General features: G+C 38.5%; 1 protein-coding gene across 6 annotated transcripts; it reads right to left on the bottom strand.

The window, feature by feature from the left end:
• Nucleotides 1-244: 244 nt before the first annotated feature.
• On the bottom strand, nucleotides 245-23035 carry LOC108432647 (von Willebrand factor A domain-containing protein 5A-like). 6 transcript variants are annotated; one of them, XM_037542758.1, is made up of 25 exons: nucleotides 22533-23035; nucleotides 22243-22325; nucleotides 20275-20477; nucleotides 18924-19146; nucleotides 18140-18306; nucleotides 17583-17697; nucleotides 16975-17150; nucleotides 13638-13726; nucleotides 13280-13424; nucleotides 12327-12406; nucleotides 11283-11397; nucleotides 10551-10709; nucleotides 10231-10337; nucleotides 9115-9332; nucleotides 8683-8739; nucleotides 7376-7417; nucleotides 5817-5843; nucleotides 5697-5720; nucleotides 5444-5476; nucleotides 4151-4180; nucleotides 3900-3923; nucleotides 3174-3203; nucleotides 1986-2140; nucleotides 758-881; nucleotides 245-653 (listed from the first exon to the last, which is right to left on the bottom strand). In XM_037542758.1, exons 2-25 carry the CDS (start codon nucleotides 22280-22282, stop codon nucleotides 574-576), a joined length of 2463 nt encoding a protein of 820 aa, XP_037398655.1. In that variant the 5' UTR covers nucleotides 22283-22325; nucleotides 22533-23035; the 3' UTR covers nucleotides 245-573. The 6 variants fall into 6 exon arrangements, with proteins under 6 accessions (XP_037398655.1, XP_037398656.1, XP_037398657.1 ...); XM_037542759.1 differs by having other exon boundaries at nucleotides 5450-5476; nucleotides 22533-23034; XM_037542760.1 differs by lacking the exon at nucleotides 5444-5476 and having other exon boundaries at nucleotides 22533-23034.
• Nucleotides 23036-24154: the final 1119 nt, after the last annotated feature.

Below are 24154 nucleotides of genomic sequence, written 5' to 3'. Positions count from 1 at the left end.
CCAGTCAGTACGCGTCTCCTCCTCTGGCTACGTCACAGTATCTAATCATTCTTACAGGCATTTTATTATCAGGAGACATTATTTCTTTGTCAGATTAAATCACCTAATTCAAACAATTTTAACAAGTTTTCTGAACTGCTTGGTCTTTCAGAATGTTAATGAAATAGCCTATTTTATATGGCATTTAGCTATGATTTATAAAAGTAAGTAAACATTTATTTCATTAATAAATATAAACACAAACTTCAGCAGCACAGAATTTTATTTGCAGAAGTAAAGGTTGCATGTTTATTTAAATGACAGTTTACTCCAGTAGTTACATGTAACAGCTCTGCATTAAACATCTTTAAATCGGAGTTATTCAAAGACAAGAAGGCACAGATCAGTCAGAATGAAACAAACAGTCCCTTTAGCTTAGAATAATGATTCAGAATCATGAATTAATGAATAACTTTGCTAAAACAAAGTAAACACCATTGGTAGTGTAAACATTAGTAAATGAGTTGTATGCTGTAAGAATTTCTGAAGTCTGCGTTAGGCACAGTAGCTTTAGAGAAAGAATGTATGAAGACTTCAGAGTCCAAGGTCCTCTTCTTTAACCTGGCAGCCCAGCAGATTATTACCCGCACGAACACTCTCAGAAAGACTGACCACTGAAACACACAGACACACAAAATCATCATCACTGTAGTATAACAGGCCTAATTACCTGTTTTGGGTTTTGATCAGTGATTTCTGGTGAGAATGGAGAGTTTACCTTTCTGGTTGCGGATCCATGTCACAGCCTTCATAGCCACAAACTGCCACTCAACCTGAGCGTCCATCTTAAACCCATGTAACCAGATCAGAGCCAGAACTGTAGCCCAGACCCCCTTATCCACCTGAACACATAACCACACACGACATACAACATAATACATCACCCATACATACATATAAACACCAAGTACTTAGAATTGTATAAGACGCTTGTCTACAATTGTCCTTTATAAAAAAAAAAAAAAAAAAAAAAAAAAAAAAAAAAAAAAATGTACAGGACAAATCGGTGTTACATGACAACAGCAAAGAACATCCATGTGGATAAAGAAGGCAGTGCTGCAGTCATACAACAGGATTTTGTACCAATCCTGAGAGTTAATAAACCAAAATATTGGAAAAACACAAAGCTTAAACAGATTTTCCCAGGTCAATAACTTGATAACACTGTGTAATTCATTTTTTGCACATAATCATGCACCAGCAATATTCATTGCAGTGTTTAATAAAGAAGCATTTCACTTTATCAGGGTGATTTTCTAATGCACATTAAAAAACAAGAACTCACATGAATCGACTGAAATTCTGCTTCTAGTTCTAGTTCATCTTGCTAAAGAGACAGTTGGAATTGCTATAATAACCACAAGTAATATTTTAATGATCTTTTAGCCTTCCCTGCTAGAAAAACTGAATTTGTTGGTCAAACAGTATGACAATACTTAGTAATCAGCTTAAGCCAGCACCAGACCAACACCAGAGCAGCTCTAGACTAGCATAAATCAAATAATCCAGTCTTCAGCAGGTTCTTATCTGGCTAAAGAAGTTTGGGAATGTGATGTCATCATGTATTGCCTTATGAGTGCCGGTGTTAAACCAAGCTTAAAAGTGGAAGCCATACATAACAGGCACCAGCTAAAAAGACTGAGAATGACAGAGGAGGTAACATTAGAATATCCACATCAATACTCCACTGTTTGGGAGTTTGTATGAACACTGATAATTAGGCTGATTTTATATTTAAAATGGAGAATTCTCATTTTCAGAATGTGCATCAGTCATCAACACAAGCCAGCAAGTCATCTGGCTCAGTCTCACAAGAGAGATTTCACCATTTTGCAACTGTTATGCCCAGAGCTCACTGCTAAACTGAAAAACTCCAACAGCAGATCACAAGATCATCATACAGTTTGTATTACTGATAAACACCTTACATTCAATGCATCACTCACCTGTGCGGGGGTCTGCTTGACCACCTCTTCCTCCGTCTTCACAAACACCTCCACCAGCGCACCATCCATTTCCCAGCAGCCTGAAGCCTTCTGCAGGGAGATGAGCTGCAGCAGGGGGTCTTTAACAGCCTCCACAGAGCCTTCAGAGTCCTCTTCTACAGAGGCACATGCACACATACTTTCTAAGTACTAACCACATAAACAAAAAGCACAACAAATAACACCTTTTTCCTGTATGGATTATTTGGGAAATATCGACATAAATATAAGATGAAATTCTGTGCTTTAGTATCATGCTCATTTAGTATCACTAAATCTTATAAATATTTAACCAAAAAAAAATGTAACAAAATAATATGAAGTTGGGATGCTGTGTAAAAGATAAAAAAAAAATGCAATGATGTGCAAATCATTCAAACTTTATATTTAATTGAAAGCAGTAAAAAGACACATCAAATGTTAAACTGAGAAGTTACAGTTTTTAAAAATATCTGCCCATTTTGAATTTGATGCCAGGAACACATAGGAGCAAAGTTGTGACAGGGGCATGTTTAACGGTGTGTTTCATCACTTTTTCTTAACGACACTTTGTAATCGTTTGTAAACTAGAAAAGACCAACAGCTGTAAATTTGAAAGTGAAATGTTCACCCATTCTTGCTGGATATAAGATTTCAGTTGCTCAATAGTTCAATAGTCCCCTTTGTCCAATTTTTCATTTCATTATACACCATTCAGTCAAATCTAGCAAATAAACATCGTCTAACTAGCAAATAAAATGACACATCAAAGAGAAGACACTGTCATTGACGTGTGTGTTCTGCCGATGGTGATGTTAACCACACAGATTAATCCAAGGTTTTTTATCAGTTGTGTTTTTGTAAATGAGTAGAAAATATCTGCCTTAGATCTTTAAGGCCTTAAGTAGCATCAAATCAAGACTAAATCTCAAACGAAAGCCATTTCAGATTCACCACAGCATGGAAAATGGACGCACAACAGCGTTAGCTTGGTGTTAAAACAGACTGGATATCACAGAGGTACAAATGGAACTTGGGTCCCTATTTCATCAGTACATGTCAGTAAGTGTGTATAAACAGAAAATAACTAACCATTTACCAGAATCAAATACTGCAACTGACAGTTTTCCTTCACTTAACGTCAAACTAAAATAAGTTATATATATTTACCCATGCTGTCCATCATTATGCCAGCTCCATCTTTAGAAAGATAAAAATGAAAATATATTTTTAAAAACCATAATTACAAAGTAATGTATAAGTAATAAATACTATTATAAATATTTGTAAACATATCTTGCCATTCACAGGCAAATTTCTATTTTTGTTTGTCACTGTATTGCCACACTGCTATCTTTGTAAAAGAATTAATATTTATTCTGTGTGCTGTACAGTTTGAAGTGAGAACAGCCATCAGAAAACAGAAATAAAGTTTTACTGTATTCCTGTGTAAGCCAGTTAACATGACAAGATTGAATCACTTCAGTGTTTGAGCAGTAATATCACTGATATTAAGTTGTCTACACATCATAAAGACAAACACAATCGCCACACAGAACCTTGTGGTTGGTCCACACAGTGCACTCTAATTTACCTAACATGAGGAAACTAAGGTACTGGCACCAGTTTTAATTTTATCTATAGATCATGTCACCTCAGCTCTCTCGTTCTCATACAGATTTTTCATTAATGAGCACTGCTGGCCCACCCAGCGTTGAAGCAGCAGCGTCACTAGCTACTTTAAATAATGTTCAGATTTTCACAGAGCACTGCAATGGACTGTACTATTTAGTATATAGTGTATACATAATAAATATGTTTTTAAACAATAATAATTAAGTAATACCAATCTTGTATGAGTATTACATCAAAGAAAAATAAGTAACATTCATTTACCCGTCGGGAGCATTTCAGGAACAGCTTTGGGAAGATGAAAATATAAAAAAGAAATTTATATATATATATATATATATATATATATATATATATATATATATATATATATCATTGTTATATAAAACACACACACAAATGTATACATAATAAAAGCACACCTGTAAGTAATTACTACCAATCTTGTATTACTATTTACTATTAATATCAAATTATTACTTAAAGTCATAGCAAAGTAAGTAACATTCATTTACCCATGTCGGCCATCATTGCTGGGGCACAAACTTTGGAAAGAAACAAAACAGAAAAAGAAAATCTTTTTCAAAAATGCATACATAATAAGAAACAAACTAATGAGTAATAAATTAATATTAATCTTACTTGCTTATATACAGTACACCCCTCACATTTCTGCAAATATTTTATTGTAACTTTTCATGGGACAACACTACAGAAATGAAGCTTGGATATAACAAAGTAGTCAGTGTCCAGCTTGTATAGCAGTACAGATTTACTGTCCTCTGAAAATAACACACAGCCATTAATGTCAAAATAGCTGGCAACACAAGTGAGTCCACCTCACAGTGAAACTGTTGAAATTGTGCTCAAAGTGTCAATATTTTGTGTGACCACCCTTATTATCTAGAACTGCCTTAACCCTCTGGGACATGGAATTCACCAGAGCTGCACAGGTTGCTACTGGAATCTTCTTCCACTCCTCCATGATGACATCACAGAGCTGGTGGATGTTAGACACCTTGCACTCCTCCTCCTTCTGTTTGAGGATGCCCCACAGGTGCTTAATTGGATTTAGGTCTGGAGACATACTTGGTCAGTCCATCACCTTTACCTTCAGCATCCATGCAATGCAATTGGGCACAATTTGAACATGTTCACTGTGAACACAAGTTCACTGGAACTTGTGTTTCCAGCTATTCAGACATTAGTGGCTGTGTGTTGAGTTATTTTCAGAGGACAGTAAATTTATAATGCTATACAAGCTGTACACTGACTACTTTAAGTTATACCCCAATTTCATTTCTGTAGTGTTGTCCCATGAAAAGATATATTTGCAGAAATGTGAGGGTGTACTCACTTTTCCGAGATACTGTAAGAGTAATCATATGTTCAAAAGTATAAGTAAGCAATAATGCTTTAAATGCATGAGGTTGTCAAGTTGGCATGTTGAGTGTATGTGAATATTTCTACTCCAAAAGTACTGAAAATTTAATTAAAAATAATGAAATCCTTCAAATGGAGAATCTATTTTAGACCTGCACTCAGTGACCGTTATCTGAGTTACAGCAGTAACAGCCCCAATTCAAATAAAAGAGGTGTGAATTAACAACAGTGTCAGCATTTCATTTAAACCATCATTCTGCCATTCATAACATGCAGATTAATGACTGTCAGCATGGCATGAAATAATAAAAATGATTGTTTACACATAACCCTTTGTGAAGATAAAAATAGAAAAAGAAGTAAGTAAATGATACCAACAAGATTAGCACATACAATTTTACATCAAAGCAAAATGAGCAACACACATTTACCCATGGCTGCCATTGGTATAGGACCACCTTTGGTAAAACAGAAATATTAAAGAAAATATATTTTTGTATTTTTCAGTGTGTGCATAATAACAAAGTAATATATGTACAAAATTCAATACTAATACTAATCTTCTGTATGAATTCATATTTTTTACATCTTTAATGTAATCTATAAGCCTATTACCAATCTTCTGGGCTAGTTAAAAAAATAATATATATATATATATATATAAATAAATGTATTTACCTCTTCTGCCCAACATTGGACCACCTTTGGGAAGATAAAAATAGAAAAAGTAGTAAGTAATACCAACAAGATGAGCAAATACAATTTTACATCAAAGCAGAGTAAGTTATACAAACTTACCCATGGCCATCATTGGTACAGGACCAGCTTTGGTAAAACAGAAATAATAAAGAAAAGATATTTTTGTATTTCTCAGTGTGTGCATAATAAAGTAATGTGCAAAATTCAATACAAATACTAATCTTCTATATGAAGTCATATTTTTGTAAGTATTAGAAGATAATAATGTTATAAACACACAAAATTGGCAAGTTTCCATGTTCAATGAATGTGAACATTTCTACTCCAACAGTCCTCAAACCTTAACTAAAAATAATGAAAACTTTCAAATGCTACAGCCCTATATTCAAGCTTGTGTCCAGTGATGTTTATCGAAGTTACCGCAGGTTTTAAAAAATGTCATATATTGATTTATTTCATGCAAACTATTCTAAGACACAAGCATAATAAAACATTTAAACATGCTGAGTGATGTGTTATGCTCCACTGAGTCCACATTTCTATTCCTAACATAGATGGAATTATAAAAAAACGATTGTGGAGTTGTGTTGGTTTATTGCACGCAGGGAGGCTGGATAACATGCGTGGAGCATGTAGATACCATGCCTGTCCAATAAGCTACCTATGTTATGGTGTACATTTTAGGTCACAGCATCAGGTTTCAGACAGAGAAACAAACGTGGCTTGGACATGTCTCCACAGGTTAAGCAGCTACACACCACAGCTTCAAATACAGGATGGGAGAGTTTGTGCGAGAGTCCCACTAGGTCCAATCTCAGGGCTTTATCTCTTCGTACATGTTACCTCTAGATAATGTCATCAGGATACACGATATCAATTCTCCCACGAGACCCAGCGGAAAGGCAGCACGCGAATGCCGAACACTGCCGACGGCCATGAGTGACAGTGGGAGGAGGACATCAGGCGCCAGAGAGCAGGGAACAATGACAACAGCCACAAGAGGCATAACCGGGACACAAGTCCCAAACTCCACCATCCAGGCCCCGCCTCCTGTTCCTCAGCAAAGCCACTTGACTATCTCTCATGTTAGATCCCGACAGCTAAGCTGAAGAACAGGGGCGGTGATGGAGAGGCAGAGCAACAAGCTCTTTCCTTCTTGACTCAGGCGCTCACATTGTGCTTAACGAGAGCCAGCTGATGCCTATCTGGCGTTGGACGTGAGAACCTTTAAAAGAGCAGAGAGGGAACAGAGACAGAAGAGAGGGACAAGCAGTAGCTTGAAAAAAGGACAAGCTAAAACGCTTGGTTTTGGGAAAAGGACTGAAAGGTCTAGCTATGAAGCCACTGAAAAGTGGTCAGCCTTGGTTTTGGGCTGTTTTGTGTTTGGCGTGAAAAAGTTTAAAATGTCTGCTGCAGATGTTTCTCCTGCCTCCAGTGTCCTTCCTGAACCCAGGATATGAGAAGCTAGAGTTTTTGCTTCATTTGCCAAACCTGAAGTATGAAACCTGGATGTTATCTCAGAATCTGGACTCTGTGTTATCCTGCATGTAAACACCAAAAAAGTGTTCATGCATTTGTTACAAGCAGAGTTGATCACACTGCACAACTTTTCACTTATTTGTTTCAATTTAGTTGTTGTGACTATTAATTATACCTACCGATTGGTGCAGCTGTCCGTTTACGCCCACTGTTTAAGCACACTGGGAATAATGCATCAGTAGCACAGTTTTACTTTTGTAACCAAAAAATGTTTAAAATGTTAGTTATAAAAATGCCCATGTGCTTATATATTAAAAATACAATATATTTCATGTATTTAACCTCATGTTCTCACTAGAGTGAAAAGCAGGCCAGAACTAAATGAAAACTCAAGGTATCGTGAACAACCAAATACACAATAGTTATAAATTAAAAATAAAAATATTTAACTTAAAATGATGTAAAGGTTGACTGCGTAGTCTATTAGAATGCTGTATGTTCAGGCATTTATGTGGGAAATGTCAAAATAATTGCAATATTGTACATTACAAATATTTTTTAAAGCATTTAAATGTGAATTAGTTAAAATGAAATAAAAGGCTCATCAACATTAAATGAAGAATGATCTGGGCTGGATGTCCTGAAAAATATTAGGAAAAAGATGATTCTTAAACAGCAAAGCAAGCTTCAGACTGAACACTCTCTCTACTAGTTAAGATGATCTTAACTCTAGATGGTGTTGGGTAACTGGGCCCTGATCACACACACTTTTCTCATTATTCACTGACATATTTAGCCGCAACGCAGCATAGCAGACAGCAGAGAGCTTGCTGCTAATAGCCAATGATCTACAGAAAGTGCTGCTCAGCTGTAGGTAAACAACCTTTAATGTGGTTCTCCCCTGGACACTCATATGAGTTTTAACAAGACTCACAGATATTGATAGGGAGATGATGCTTATGTTACATCATGAGATGTCTTTAAATTCATGTTTTGAATGGTACAGACACCCTCTTGTGGATGTACACTTTCACACGCTCACTGCAGTCACATGAATCAATATGGATTCATGTGGTTTGTTAGTGTAGTGGTTAACACCTTTGCCTTCTACGCTGTAGACTGGGGTTCAATCCCCCACCAGGGCAAGCACCCTACACTATACCAATAAGGGTCCTTGGGCAAGACTCCTAACACCACCTTGGCCTACCTGTGTAAAATGATCAAATTGTAAGTCGCTCTGGATAAGAGCGTCAGCAAAATGTCGTAAATGTAAATATGGACACTTGGAGATGGATTTATGATCCCCTTCTGCTTCAGATTACAATGTGAAGCCGAGGATAACAAGATTACTTATCCTGCATTGCTCTGGCAAATATGAGAAAATAAAGACTTATTTGAGAGACTAGTGAAGGACAGGAAGTACAATAGCAGTACTGTGCTTAATAATGAATTAAATATTTAGAAATTTGCATTTTCTGAAACTTACATCTATAGGAAGCAGAACAGCATGCCATTGCCACTGGTGCACCCATGCCAAAAAACCCTAAACAGAAACACATGAAAACAGGACAATAAATTCTCCATGCGTTTTCCATGATTTGTCTGTGCTCAAAACAAAAGCACAATGGGCCTCATTCACCAACCATTTAAGAATTATTTAGGAATTTCTCCTTAAAATCCACAGTTTTCAAGAAGATTCTGACCGTCACCAGTGTTTTGGGGTTTGTTCTTAGTTAATCTAATAGAATCTGCACACACTAACAAGAACAAATGTGCAAAAATTCTGTGGTTTAAGAATATTCACAAATCTGATGCCGACTTTCTCTTAGGGCCTTTCTCAAGAACAAATTGCAGAAAAAAAAAAACTTGTTGTGTGAGGCCAATTGAGAGCAGAAAGGTAGTATAAAACAACACTAACCTACTGTAGGCACTCTTCTCCTCAGCAGTGGTCCTTTCACAGCCTCTCCACTGCCCTTAAGAACAGCGATGAAGGCTGTGTGTGAACTGCTCACCCCAGCCTGCACACTGAGCTCCACCACTCTGGCCTTTAAAGCCTCTTTGTCAGCTCCCTCATTCTGCTCATCCCGTTCCAGAGAGCGGATCACAGAGCGGGCAGCCAATCTGTGGATGGACAGTCTGAACAGAGTGTACAAGCTGTGTGAGTGTGATGAAGCCAACTGAAGATAAAATGTTAATATATAACAAATATATCTGTTGCTATGCAATTTATCAACCCCCTATGACCCCATCCATCAATGGAGAGGAACCACCTTAAGATCACTAAGGTATTGGATGGCTATAACATTCCTAATGTGGCAGTGACACCAACATGCGAGCCACCAGCGGAGAGGGGGTAGAGGACCCAAGTGCAGAGCCAAGAGAGAAAGCCCAGTGGGAAAAGTAAAAATTCTGACAATCTCAAAAGGGGATGAAAATAAACCACCCAGGGCTCAGGGTAAAGGAAAAGAGACATTGACACTAGGAGCAAAAACTAACTTTAAGACTGAAACCTTAATTCAAACTCCTCTAAACTGTGAGGCACAAACCCATGCCACTACAGCGAAAGACCAAATGGATCCTGCTGAGGTACCAGCTTGGCCATGTAAGAAAGCTGAAGGAGGAGACAAAGATTTTTTTTTTTTCTTGCAGAGGCGCTTGCATGTAGCAGTCTGAACTCAAGACTGAGCGGCAGGCTGCAAAGGTTCCTTTTAAGAAAGCTGCTCACAGCTGTAGCAAACGGTCCTGATGGCTAGGGTAGAACTCTCTGCCTCCCTCTGGTGGACACTGCTGGCCTTTCAGAGGACCCAGCCCTAGCCGGGGCTGTTACATCACTGTGCCCATCACAGTCATACCACCACAACAGACACTACCATGCTTATGTGAAAGTCAGTTCAACTCATCCAGCTCAGTTTGACTGCTGTAGTTGTTCATACTGTGATGTCATAACATCAGTAAAGAAGAAAGAAATGAAAAAGTAACTGTTCCTCAGAGAAAACAGTGGAGATCACAGACTGTACATGTAACTGAACGTTACCCTGTATTCTCAGCAGGCTTGAGGGAGTAGCTGAGTGTGTTGGTGACTTCTTGACCTGCTAGACGGTACTTCACTGTTACTCTCCCCTCAGAGTCTGAGCTCTGACTCTACAGACGGAAAGAAGTGGGGCTGTGTCATTAATCAATTCACTCACTAAATAAGGAGACTCATAACTGAAAGCAGCACTGTGTCACCAATATTCATTTCTGAATGTTTCTAATCTATTTAAATAGTTGTAAAGCTCATGGACTCCTAGATTTAAGGAAAAGGGTAAAATAGTAAAGCTTGTTTTCCTATAAATAGGAGATTAAAGCTCTCACCTCTCCTTTCAGCTGAGCATAAATCAGTGCCCTTTGACCCTGGAAGATTGTGTTAATGGGTGGGCTAAGGCATGTGGTGGACATGCCCACTGGGACTGCCCACTCTTCACTAATATCAACCACAGCTGGCTGTAGAGCATAGCGGAGAGACTGCATTACCTAGAAAGAAGAAAGAAGGAAAGAGTAAATAAGAGTAAATAAACAATATGAAAGAAGTTGAAGGAAAGTGATGAATGTGTTTGTTCAGAGCTGATGGCAGAGAGAAAGAATAACACCTTTAACGTGCTTATAAATATATTTTTCTGCTTAACTGAAACCAGGATCTCAGTTTTGTTTCATTTACTGCTATTGAGGCAAAAAGTGAGAGCATATTTTTTCAAATAAATTAAATCATAGCTAACTAACACCATTCATGTCAGTAAGGTGATGAAGTACTTTAATTATTTAATGGTATTCAGGGCCATACCTATTCAACATTTGTGGTGGCACATTTTGTGTGCATAAAAGCTTCAACAGCTGACTGTGCACATTTGTTTATTAGTTGTATATTTTTACAACAGAATTGCTCAAAACAGTCTTAAGCTATACTTATTTTAAACAACAATCTTTAAATAATATTTTTTTTATAAAAACACATAATGTTTACATTTTATAAACTTCTCCCCAAGGTGTTGCATGCTCAATATTGCAGTATGTATTACTATAATTTCTGCTAGTTTTAGCCAGATTTACTTTGGGCTGCATGCGGTCAGTGCCTGTGATAAACTGGGCGTGGCCACATCCCTCCTGAGCCATTCCTGTGATGAGGGCGGTGCTCGAACCTTCACCGATCCCAAACGAGAAGCACCTGTTGAAACAACACCAGCATTATCAATCATTATCAATTACAGTAAAATTACTGATTTCTACAAAGCTTTTTCGCCAGTACTATTTACAGTTGTGAGTACTTTATCATATAACAATCTCTCCTGAATCTTCCCCAATACACATGTAAAGTAGGAAAAAACAAAAAACAAATCACTTGATTTGCCTGAAGGTACAAAGGTCTCCCTGTAGTGATCAAATAAATACTCAAATTTGTTATACATTTTATTAGCTTTACATTTTATTATATTTATTGGCTCTGTTGTAGGAGTAAAGCTGGTCACTTTGGAGGTTGTTGCAGAACAAAGGACGCTCAACAAGCTGTTAGTTGGACAAAACCTCTCACCCCCTGCATGCTACACTGGAAAAACAGACAAGCACATTCAGTGGTCGTCTGTTACAGCTGCGCTGTGTTAAAAAGTACTGTGTAAGATCTTTCTTACCCACTGCTACAAGGCTCTACAAGGAGTCTCCTTACTGCAGAGATGGTACTGATCTCCAGCTGTCTGAACTGTGCTGAACCACATCATAATATCTCCTCTCCTGTTAATACACGCTGTGCAATATATTATTACTGCTACTGTACTGTAATGACACTCTTTCTACACACTTTACACTGTAATACTGCTGCAACTCCTAGTTATGTCTATACTCACTGTGCTTTTACCACATACAACTTAGTGCCTGCTCTCAGATAAATACAACAAATCTGTCCTACATGCTATGCAAATAGGCAAATATTAATACTTTTACTTCTACTCTCTTATACTTTAACTTATTTCTGCCTAGATTGTCTTTTTATTTCTAATTTTACGCATAGTATATGTACGTTTATGTGCAATTATATGTCTTGCTACTGAAATACTGCAATTTCCCAATCACCCATCCACCCAAAGAATGAACACTACATACCTGTGAGATTCAGCGTTGTTTCTCACGAGGGAAAGAACTTCTTTGGTGTTCCACACCTCTCCATCAGTGAACATGAACACCTGCAAGGAGAAAAGAAAGACATCAGAGAACTTCAAGCCAGAATATTCAGGACAAAATCATTAATAAAGAGGCACTATAATATTTTCAGGCATGCTCTCCTTTAATCCTGGAACAAAGGTTCACAGATGTACAGCTGTGAGAAAATCATCTGTATTTGCTCAATAAAAACACGGAAATGCTGAGTGAGTTTTTGTTACATATGACCATATTTTTTCCTGTGATTTAGATGAATATCAGATTGGATATCAAAATCTGGGCCATCTCTGAGTTTAAGAACCTAAAGACAGCATGAAATGCAACCATCCCATGGCAGGGTTAGTTTTCACACAGTGTTACAACTAAGCTCCCCAAAGTAGACAATGAGAGAATTCCATACTTTTAGGACCAAGATGAAGAAAAAAAAAAGGGTGTTTTAAACATCTATAGATGAGGTGTACCCAAAACCAAGAAAAGGGTACAACACTCACTCTATACCAACAAAAACTCTGACCTTATTTAGTTCAAAACTTGAGATTTTGGCTGACATTCAGGGCCTGCATCAGACATCCTACAAAAGTCCTTAGTAGTCCATCTCCCCAAACAAACTCAAAACAGTTAATATTTTGAAACAATTCATATTTTCAAATGTTCCAAGTGAATGTCACAAATAGCCTTTGTCTGTTACAATTAGTCTGTACAAACAATCCCTAACTATGGGGTATATTGCATTTGCACTCATATTCACAAATGGTAGAGTGATAGAAATAAATTTTACACAGTCATTAGCAGTGATGTGTTGGTTGTTTGGATTACAATTATAAACTCTTACTTACCACTACATAACACAGAATAAAATCTGAATGACATTCTAGTGAACAAGTAAGCAATGTTACCTGTCTGGGCTGCTTAGGGATGCACTGCTGACTGTAGATGTGTTTCAGAGGCTGCAGAATCTCAGTGCCACCCATGTTTGCTTCCATCTCCTTTACTCTCTTCACAGCCTGGTCCATTGTCTCCTGAGTGTATTCAACACTCTTCCTGAGGACAACGCGCACACACACACACACACACACACACACACACACACACACACACACACACACACACACACACACACACACACACACACACACACACACACACACACACACACACACACACACACACACACACACGAGTCCTGAATGTTAAACCAGTCCTGATTCGTCTCCTGTCATTCATGACCTGAGACTATGACATAAATTCACTCACGGGAAGTAGGACTCATAGTTTGATCCAAAGCCATAGATATTGAAGTAGCAGCCCAGAGGGAGACTCTTCAACAATAGGAGCAGAGTGTCCTAAAGAAAAATATAACATCACACAAATACTATTATTAACAGTTCAGATCACCTGAATATATATGAATACTCAAAAACAGAAAGATTTATCTTTATATAACATCTACACAACATATTTATATATAAATATTTGTTTAACCATTTCCAAAGCTTTCCTCAAAAAAGCTCAGTATCAACTGTAGTTCGAATCAGGTGCGCTTTTGATGGATGAAAACAATGTATATATATACACACACACACACACACACACACACACACACACACACACACACACACACAGATTGGAAAGAGTGGAAAATTACAATTACAAAAATTACTAAAAACATTTTCCATATACAAACTTAATTTCAAAATGTTGAGACAGCAGGTAAAATAAAAGCAGTGATTTGTAAATCCTCTTTGACCTGTATTTAAATGAAAACAGTACAAATACAAGATAATTCATGTTTTATATTATTAGCTTCATTGTTTTAATAAACATACACTCATTCTGATCCCTGCAATGCATTCCAAAAAAGCTGGGACAGGACCAATTAAGACTAGGGACATTAAAAGTTCAGAAAACAATATAAAGAGGTGATGTAATCATGCTTGGGTATAACAGAGGCATACAGGCAAGGCCTTTATGAGTGAGCATGAGTAAATAGAAGGCATCAACAAATAGACAAACTGTTTAAGAACAACACTCCTCAACCAGCATTTGCTCCCTCTACGATGCAATACATTATAAAAAGATGCAGGGAATCTGGAGAGATCTCAGCGGGCAAAGGGCAAGACCATATGGGCTCAGAAACACTTTGACAAATCAAACAACTGTCAGAAAATACTGTTCATTGCTGCATCCACAAATGTAAGTTAAGACTTAACTCTGAACAGTGGAAGCCATAACACTGTTGCCTTTTCAGGGATGGAGCTCATCTGAAATGGACTGTGATTTGTGTGATGTTATATTTTCAGTGAAAACATGTACTGTGGTATGATGAGTCAACCTTTCTAATTGTTTATGGAAATAATGGATGTCATACTCTCTGGGATAAAGAAATGAAGGAGTATCTAGATTGTTACCAATGTAAAGTTCAGAAGCCATGGTTTGTCACTGTCTGGGAGTTTGGGTATTAGTGGGAAATTTGTGAAAGCACCATTAATGCTGAACAATACACACACATTTTGGAGCAGATGCTGTCTTTTTGACACTATCTTTCAAAGGAAGGGTCTTCCCTGCTTATTTCACCATAACAAAGCCAAGAAAAAATCTGTATGTGTTAGAACAGCATGGCTGCGTAATCAAACATTGTGGGTGCTAGACAGGTCTGCCTGTTTCCTGAAAGCACATTGTGAAGTGCAAAATATGGCAACAAAGGCCTCATTGAAGTTGCTTAGCTAAGGAGTTGTATAACTGGAAAATGGCAAAAATTCCACTTGAATCAATTAATTTCCTCAGTCCCCAAAAGCTTTATACGTGTTGTTTAAGGGAAGGGTGATGTGACACAGTGGTAAACATGCTTTTTGGAATGTGCTGCAGGCAATTAAGTTAAAAAGTAAAACATCAGAAATTCTTTTTTGTACTGTTTAATCAGGTCAAACAGAATTAACTAATCACTGTTTTCTGTTTTTCTTGGCATTTCACATACTGTCCCAACATTTTTGGAATTTATTGAAAAATAAAATACCATGGCATTTTGACACCTAACATGATGCTGTTCTGCATGTGGGGATGAGGACCCCCTGCCCACTAGTACACCCTCATACAGTTGAGTTTCCTACTTTAGATACATTTAATTTTAAATCCAAAGGGATAATGCAGTTTCTATTTTTTATCACCAATGTCTGTTACAAAAAATAAGTGTATTTATCATAAAGGTCATATACACAGTTTTAACTCCACAGTTGTAGCCTCTCATTCTTGTTCAGGCAGTCGCCAATTCTTGTTACAATATAAGCTCTCAGTGGGAGCTAGGCAGTTTTGTGAGAGTATGCTCATTGATCTATAGGTCTCCTGTGAGTACTGTCCAGCATAATATTACAAAGCCCATATAGTATAACAAAATGTACAGCTTTAAAATGGAAAAATCTATTTTAAGGGAAAAAGCAGCACATGATGCCACATTCTAAAGAGATTCAAACACAGATGTGAAAACCTACCAGTCTAGAAAGCCAATGAACCACATTGAGAGCCATTATACACAAATGGAGAAAACTTGGAACAGTGGCGAACCTTCCCAGAAGTGGCCAGTCTACCAAAATTTCAGTTGCTTTCGTCAATTCATTCAGGGGGCCACAAAAGAACTGCAGACCTGACTTGCCTCAGTTAAGGTCAATGTACATGATTCCACTATAAGAAAGACGAAAAATCCATGGGAGAGTTGCAAGGCACAAACCACTGCTGACCAAAAAGAATACAAAGAATACAAAGACATCTAGATGACCCCCAAGACTTTTGGGATAATATTCTGAGGACTGATGAGTCTATTTGGAACATACTGTATGGGTCCTGTTACATCTGGTGTAAAAATCTGGCATAAAGTTAACACCTTATTCCACCATAAGAATATCATACCGACATATGAAACATGGGGTTGGAGTACGAAAGTCTGGGGCTGCTTTGCTTCAGCAGGACCTGGATGCCTCATCATAAGTGATGAAACCACAAATTCAGAAAATCCTAAGGGAGAGTGTCCACCTCTCAATTCATGACCCAAAGCTGAAACACAGTTGGGTTATGCAGCAGGACAATGATCTGAAGCACACAAGCCAGTCCACATTTGAATGGCTCAAAAGAAAAAAAAATTAAGGTTTTTGAATGACCAAGTCAAAGTCCTGACTTCACTTCCACTGAGATGCTGTGGCAAGACCTTAAATGGATAGTTGATATTTGAAAACCCTTCCATAGAGAAATGAAGATTCTTCAGAGCAGACTGGGAGAAAGTGCTGTAAAAGACTCAAGTTATTGCAAACGTCTGACTGCAGCTGTTACTACCAAGGGTGGAACAACCAGTTGTTAGATTTAGGAGGTAGCTATTATTTCACATGGGCGATATGGCCTTTGAATAAATCTTTGTTTTCTATAAATGAAATGATTATTTGGAAGCTGCATTTTGTGTTTACCCATGTTGTCTTTATCTTATTTTAAAATCCAAATTGGATGATCTAAAACATTTAAATGTGACAAATTAGCAGAAACAGAAGAAATGGGGTGAGGGGCAAATACTTTTCACAGCACTGTACATATGTTCAGCTCCGAGTCTTACCCTGGCACTCTCAATGCGCGTCTGTGCACCTGATCCATTATGCATTGGACAGCCCATACTGCCAGATCTGTCCATTATGAACACAAACTCCCCACAAGATGTTACAGATGACATCAGCGCTGAAGGGAACTCTGGGTACAAACTTAGCATGACCACAGGGTCTCTCATGAGACTTCCTAAATTAAGGAGAAATGAAAGAATGTGTATTAGAAAGTAAGTAAAAGGACAGAGTGGAAGAAAGAAAAAAGTGTATGGTCTTATTTTGTATTATAGTTGAGCTGTATGTGATTTTTTGATAGCAGCAACCTGAAATCACCCTTATCCCTCCCTTTTCACTGCCAATTGCTCACTAGCAGCTCAACAGTCACATTTTACAATAGAGGCAACAGTTGTTCTGATAAACGATTAAGGAGAAAAATGTATTTGATTATATTATGTAAAAATATCCAAGCTGATTTTTATTTTGTGGAACTGCCACCATGCAACCTTAAAAAAGTTACATAATTTATGTGAATAGTATTCTGTAAAACATACTTACTATTCATTTAAGCCAATACATATTGCTTGTTTCACAACGTAATAATTGACTGAAAGTGTGTTTAGTTTACCTGGCTGTGCTGTGGCCTCTCCTGCCTCCACTATAGCAGTGGGCTGGTGGGCGTTCTGATAATATAGGAACAGCTCGACATCTCTGTCAAACATATGACCTGCAGACAGACTCACCTGCGCAGACACACATAGGCAAAATTAGACAGAGCTGTGAATATCTGACAGACTGAGGCTGTGCAGATAATCAAAATTGTCCCTCTATATCACTGACACACAAACAACTTAAAAGGTCATTTTTAGAAGGACAGCAGACCAATTAGTGTATCAACATGTTAACAAGTCAAAAGGTTTATGAGTGTATAATTATTTTAATAAAAGGTCCTTTGAATAAATATCAGCATGTTTACAACATAAACAAAGCCAACAAAGTCATTTGCACAAACGCAATTTTCACACTATCACACATTTGTGTTTCAGAAAACAGAGTCCTGAATTGGTGGCATCTGTACATCAGGAAGATACAAGTTAATCATGTGTCTACTTTTAAATGAGCACATAAGCTACATCATCTCCTCTGAACATATGTAAATTTTCTCTTTTTAAACACTCTTCATACCTTTGCGTTTGTGTGGTCTGCACTGATGAACACCAGAGGCTCAAGACTACATTTAGACTCTACTTTAATGATGGGGTTGGGAGAGCTCACATGGGCAGTGAGAGAGAGAGAGTAGGGAACACCTGCTGGTGAGGATTTTATCTCTGACACTGTACCACCACCTGTACCTGAGAGAAAAACAGAGGAACCAGAAATAAGAGCTTATTTAGTTCGTTCAGCATGATTCCTTATATTAAGGAGTCATGGAGTGTAATATGATCCTGTTGTATACGACAATGTATATCTGAGTACAGTGCTTAAAGTACTTATCCTGTGTAACTGTGAAAAAAATGTGTGTCTGAACCTGGCCAGAGTATTCACACTGGATTTGGATATCTTTCTCATTTTCAATTTTGGTTTGGCTTCAAATTTTGTGTTTCTCATATCCTTCTGCTTTTATCAGACTTTGGCTGTGTCTACCTCCACTTTATTCTTTGTCCCTATTTTTATTACCTTAAACATTTTTAATCTGGTATGCTGGAACCCCGTACAATGCTTTCAATTCCATGCGGTCAATGAGCATGTGGGCAAGCAAATGGTTAAAAAAGTAAAGCAGCAGGTTTAGTTTACAGGGTTATAGATACAGGGTTAGATTCTAAACTTGGTGCTCTGAGCTGAACTACATTCAGGCCTGGATCATAATTTCAAACCTGATTAAAGCTGTAATGTGTAACAGGCCAGGTGTTGTGTTGTTCAGGTTGCCATGTTTGGTTCATGATGTGTGTCTTTCAGTGAGCTGAAGTACCTGGTGGTGTGTAACGGGGGTTCAGCACTGCAGGCAGGCAGAAGCGCAGGGCATGGTCAGCCTGCACAGAGAGCTCAGTGACGTAGACGAAGGTGACAGCAGCGCTCTGGGCTGGAGGCAGACTCCCCACACTCAGCCTGAACACATCCGCACTCTCGTCACTCTCCTCCAGCAGAAAGGCCTGATCTCCTGAAGCAATCGCATCATCATACTCCTCCCGCGCCTGAAGTATAGACAAAACACTAATCTTGAGCTCAACAGAAAGGCCTGTCAAAATGATTACATTGCCTAATCAGAATTACTGAATCTGTCAGGAGTTATTTTACTTATTTTATTTCATGTTTACATCATAGAAATGCTGAATGTGATTTGATTGCATTTTCATCAGTTGGGTTAAGACAAGTACATGTTAACAAAATAAATAAGAAAATGCATTTCCTGAGACATTGCCTTGAATCTTACATATAAAAAAAGCTCCATCTTCCAATTTGGTTCTATAAAATGATCAGAAGGAAGCAGCAAGTCATGTTTGTGTATTTAACTGTGTGTGTTGTCAGGCAGGAGCTTCATCAATGACTAGGAAGCAAGACAGCGAGGCCTCTGTGGGCTTGTACCTTAAACACTGCATAAAATTGACATTAATAAAATAAACACTTAACTGTAATTATTGACACTGAACAAAAATATAACCGTAGCATTTCTTAGTGAGAAGTTTTTACTGAAAACAATTTTAAGAAAGAGAGTGGGCCATGAAACAGAATTCCCAATGAATATTTGGTATGACTATCATTGGACTGTAGCAGCACACAATCAAACTGATGCAAACTGGAAGCAAAACCAAAAGTGCATTTATATTTTTGTTCAGTATGTAAGGCAATAAATCTTTAGCTACAATTTCACTATTACATGTTACTCCTTTCTACAAGTTGCTTTATTTTTCTTCTCAGAGAGAGAAGAACATTATGGCACCAAATTCAAGTCTGACGTGTCTCAGGTCTATGCTGATTTAGTACTCCACTTTGGTAACGCCAAAGGTGTGGCAAAGTGGAAACTCATTTGTTTTCTATTCACATGCCCATTACTATTACAAATGCCTACCTTCATGTCTGTGGTATGTGTATCTTGCGCAATTCACTTTTGAAAGCAACCAGTGAAACAGGACGCAAGACAAACACTAGCTGTAGTAAAAAAAAAAAAAAAAAAAAAAAATCCCACGCTGACAGAAGACATACTGAGATTTAAGATATGAGCTTAGCTTCTCTTGCCAAGTCAGTTTTAAGACACTGGCTTTTGTATCAGTGCTCTGAAGCAGTCATGTTAAGTTGTATAAGAACAGTGGTGACTCTCTCACCTTCTCTTTCTCCTGCACCTTCGCCACTATCTCCTTGTCAGCAATCTTAGCACTGAAGTGGCAGAGAGCAGCTTCTGCAGGCATGGGGAAGACAAACACGGCCTCCAGGGGGCGCTCTTCTTCATTTACATACTGCAGAGTGGAGCTCACTGTAGCTACATGCCCCTTAACCTGCAGATCCACCACTATGCTCTTCAGAGGAACTGAGCAGGAAACAAAAAGAAGGGCTTGGTTAGCTGATTCAGAAAACAAGGGTTTTCATTAGAACCTGAACCATAATATAAAAAAGCTGAGAAAAGGAGACTGGGGGTCTTAAGCACACTGCACATCAGTTTAACATTTATTAGTAAACATTTAATGTTAATTGTTGATCTTGTATGCATTAAATACACAGTTTGATTGTGATGTCTTTTTTAAAAATCAAATAGATATCACAATCTGTCTGTAGTTAAATGGTCACATTCTAATTTGATTCTTTCCTCTTAAGATGTTAACAAGTTGAAAGTCAAGTGGAGATGCATTTGTCTGAACGCTGAAGTTATTATAAAGGGCTATCACCTCAGATTCACTTTTTTCAAATAAATATTTGAGCTTTCCCATTTATACAGTGCTGTGAACAAGTAGTCTGTTTTTGATCATTTGTCACATTTGAACGTTTCAGCTCTTTTGACTATTATACTTAATAAAAGATAAAACACAAAAGTAACTGCCCCTGAACCCAATAACTGGTTTGCCAACCTCGGTAGCAACAACTGCTATCAAACATTTGTAATAACTTGCTATGAGTATTGCAACACTGCAGAGGAATTTTGGCTCTCTCTTCTTTACAGAATTATTACAATTTGGCTACACTGGAGGCTTTTCAAGCAAGAACTGCCTGTTTATGGTCTCGCCACAACATGTCAACGGGACTGAAGTCAGGTCTTTGACTTCACCACTCCAAAACCATAATTTCGCTTCTTTTGAGCCACTGAGAGGTGGATTTGCTTGTGTGCTTCAGAACCCTGTCCTGCGGCATAACCCAACTGTGCTTGTGCTTTAGGTCACAGACTGACATGTGGACACTCTCCTTCAGGATTTTCTGATAGAGAGTGGAATTCATGGTTTCATCCATTATGACGCAGTCATCCAGATCCTGCAGAAGCAAGCAGCCCCAGACCGTCACACCACCACCACGTTTGACTGCTGGTATGATATTTTATGGTGAATGAGGTGCTAGCTTTATGCCAGATATAACGGGACCAATGTCTGCCAAAAAGTTCCACCTTTGTCTCATGCCACTGAATATTGTCCCAAAGCCTTTGGGTCCACCTGGATGTTTTGTTTTTTTTTTTTTTGCAAATGTTAGATAAGCCATTTGTGTTCTTTTTGGTCAGCAGTGGTTTGGCCAACTCTATCAAGGATGTCATGTCCAGGGCCTCTCTTATTGTGGAGTTGTGTATATTGATCTTAACTGAGGCATGTGATGCCTGCAGTTCTTTAGATGTTTGTCTAGGTTCTTTTGCAACCTACTGGATGAGTCATCAATGCGTACTTGTTGAAATCTTGAGGGGTCGGCCACAATTCCAAGCATTGTTCATTTGTGTATAATGGATATTACTGTGGTTCACTACAGTCCCAGAGCCTTAAAAGTGACTTGTAAGCCTTTCTAGATTGGTGAATTTCAGTGACTTTGTTTCTCATCTATATTTGAATCTCTTTAGAACGTGTCATCATGTGGAGGTTTTTGAGACCTTCTAGTCTGCTTCACTTTGCCTGACAGAATCTATTTAAGTGTTTATATGCAACATGTCTGGCATTAATCATGCCTGGGTGTAGCTAGTGCATTTGCTCAATTACCTGTACATGCGTGTTCACTAAAACTAGATCTCAGGTGTCTTTCTACCATTTATTTGATTATGGTTTTAAAGCAATGTAAAGAAAAGAGTGTCAGCAGGAGAAAGGGGTGAGGAGAGGTCCTGTTCTTACCTGGTTCGTTCTTGTCGGTCAATAAGCCGCAGTTCACCATCTTGTTCAGCTGCAGAACCACAACGTGGGCGTGACCTGATTTTCTGCAACACCAACAACAAACAGCTTATTCATCACTCAGTGAACGAGGAGTTAGGCAGTTTAGTGAACTAAGAACAAAGAAACAGCCCTGACTGTCAGTCAGTGACCTCGAAAACACACCAAACCCAGATCAACACGAAAGTTGTTGTCTGTAGAGACACTGAGGCGTTTGTGGATCCTGAGTGAGATGAAACCGAAAGTAAACGTACCTGCTTTTAAATGTACAGCTGACCGCAGCAGTGGAGCTGAATTAGAGCTGTGTGAGGTCTGATTCAGCTTCGTATGTCTAATCGTTCCCGGTACAGCGATTCAGCAGCTTATATACTGACGGGATCAAACGCGGAAGGTTAGTGCAGTACCGTGAGAGTCAGCAGGGCTGGGTAACCCCGCCCACTCCGGGGAGGCGTGTTTCACCAATCCACACACTGTCCCAACTCGACTAATATAGGCTGCCTGCTTTTTAAGGGCTAAGGTTAGTATCTTGTATCTTAAAGTGTTGCCATAGCTTTCGCTTTTGAAACAGCTTCCTGTTTTGGCATATTTCCTGCAATAACAGCTGGTACGAGGTTAAATTCCCACACGACAAATAACACAGTTATGCATGTTTACATGTGAGACACATTTCATTTGAGAATACATCGTTTTAATCCAGAAATATATCCCAAACACTAAGGTTTGCTAAGAAACAATACGTTTTTATTTCATATATTTACATGTACGCCCGTTCCGTGTGGGTTATCACTACAAAGCTCCCTTAATGCTTCCATTCTATCATCAGGAGTCTCCTCCTGAGCGTTCTGGTTAGTCTGCTTGTGTTGTTTACAGCGTTTGGTCTATTTAAATAAGGGCGTCTGTCCACAACACCGCCTGTTTGAAAACACAGAAGACTGGATTTCATTTGGAGCTGAAAGCCTGTTTCCCATAAACCCCTCCACGCCTCGTTTCTCGATAACAGACGTCTGTAGCTGTTTCAGCACAGGGACCCTCCCCTCCCCTCCCCTCCTTCCTATGTACCTCTGCCAGTGATTCACTTGAAAAAAATCCCCGCCTCCCCGCCTCCCCCTCTCCTGGTCCACAGGCTGTAGAGTCCACTCTCAGTCCTGGGTTCTCTGGATGTGAAGCCAGAGCCGGTTTCTGAGGAGCCTGGCCACTTCCTATTCTCCCTGTTATATCAAAAACAGGATTGCTAAACAGCAGAGGACTTAATGAATGGGAGTGAATAGAGCTCAACAGCTAAAAACGAAAGGTTAAAATAGTTTCTAATCACTTACACTGAACGTTTAATTCTAGAAAGAAGAAGAATGTATTTCACTAAAAAAGCAAAGCAATCTTATCTATAGATTTCCCCTTTTCTACAGCAAACGGGGTTTGGGCAGAAGGAGGCGGGCTTTACTACTAGAGCGTGATGATTGATTGGCGAGCGGAGCAGCTCATTGGCTGTTCGCGCTCACTGATGTCATGGACCTACATGTGGCGCTGTTTTAAACTCCTATAGCTCGAGTTTAAAAGCTCTTAAAAATATAACAGCGGTGTTAAACTGTTTTATAATTCTGGCATTCTTTTCCATTAATAATGTTTAAGCATTATAAATTATGATTTTGCTCAAATGCTCCATATCAAACCATTCATTTTGGACTCGCTCTGGAGCGCCCTCTAGCGTTTGAGAAACCCGGAAGACATTGCAGAGTGAGAATTCTCTCTACAAGTTCTCTGGTGAAGCTACTCACAGTCATGTGAAGAGTGGGATTTTGTCTCCTCTGGACGCACTGAAGTGCAAAAATGCAGATCTGCGCCCTCTGCTGGACACATTTACATCATTTAGAATAATTTA

Source organism: Pygocentrus nattereri, chromosome 11 (genome assembly GCF_015220715.1).
Source record: "Pygocentrus nattereri isolate fPygNat1 chromosome 11, fPygNat1.pri, whole genome shotgun sequence".
NCBI lineage: Eukaryota > Metazoa > Chordata > Actinopteri > Characiformes > Serrasalmidae > Pygocentrus > Pygocentrus nattereri.
The sequence above is the reverse complement of the archived record's forward strand: the minus strand, read 5'-3'. Positions and strand labels throughout refer to the sequence as shown.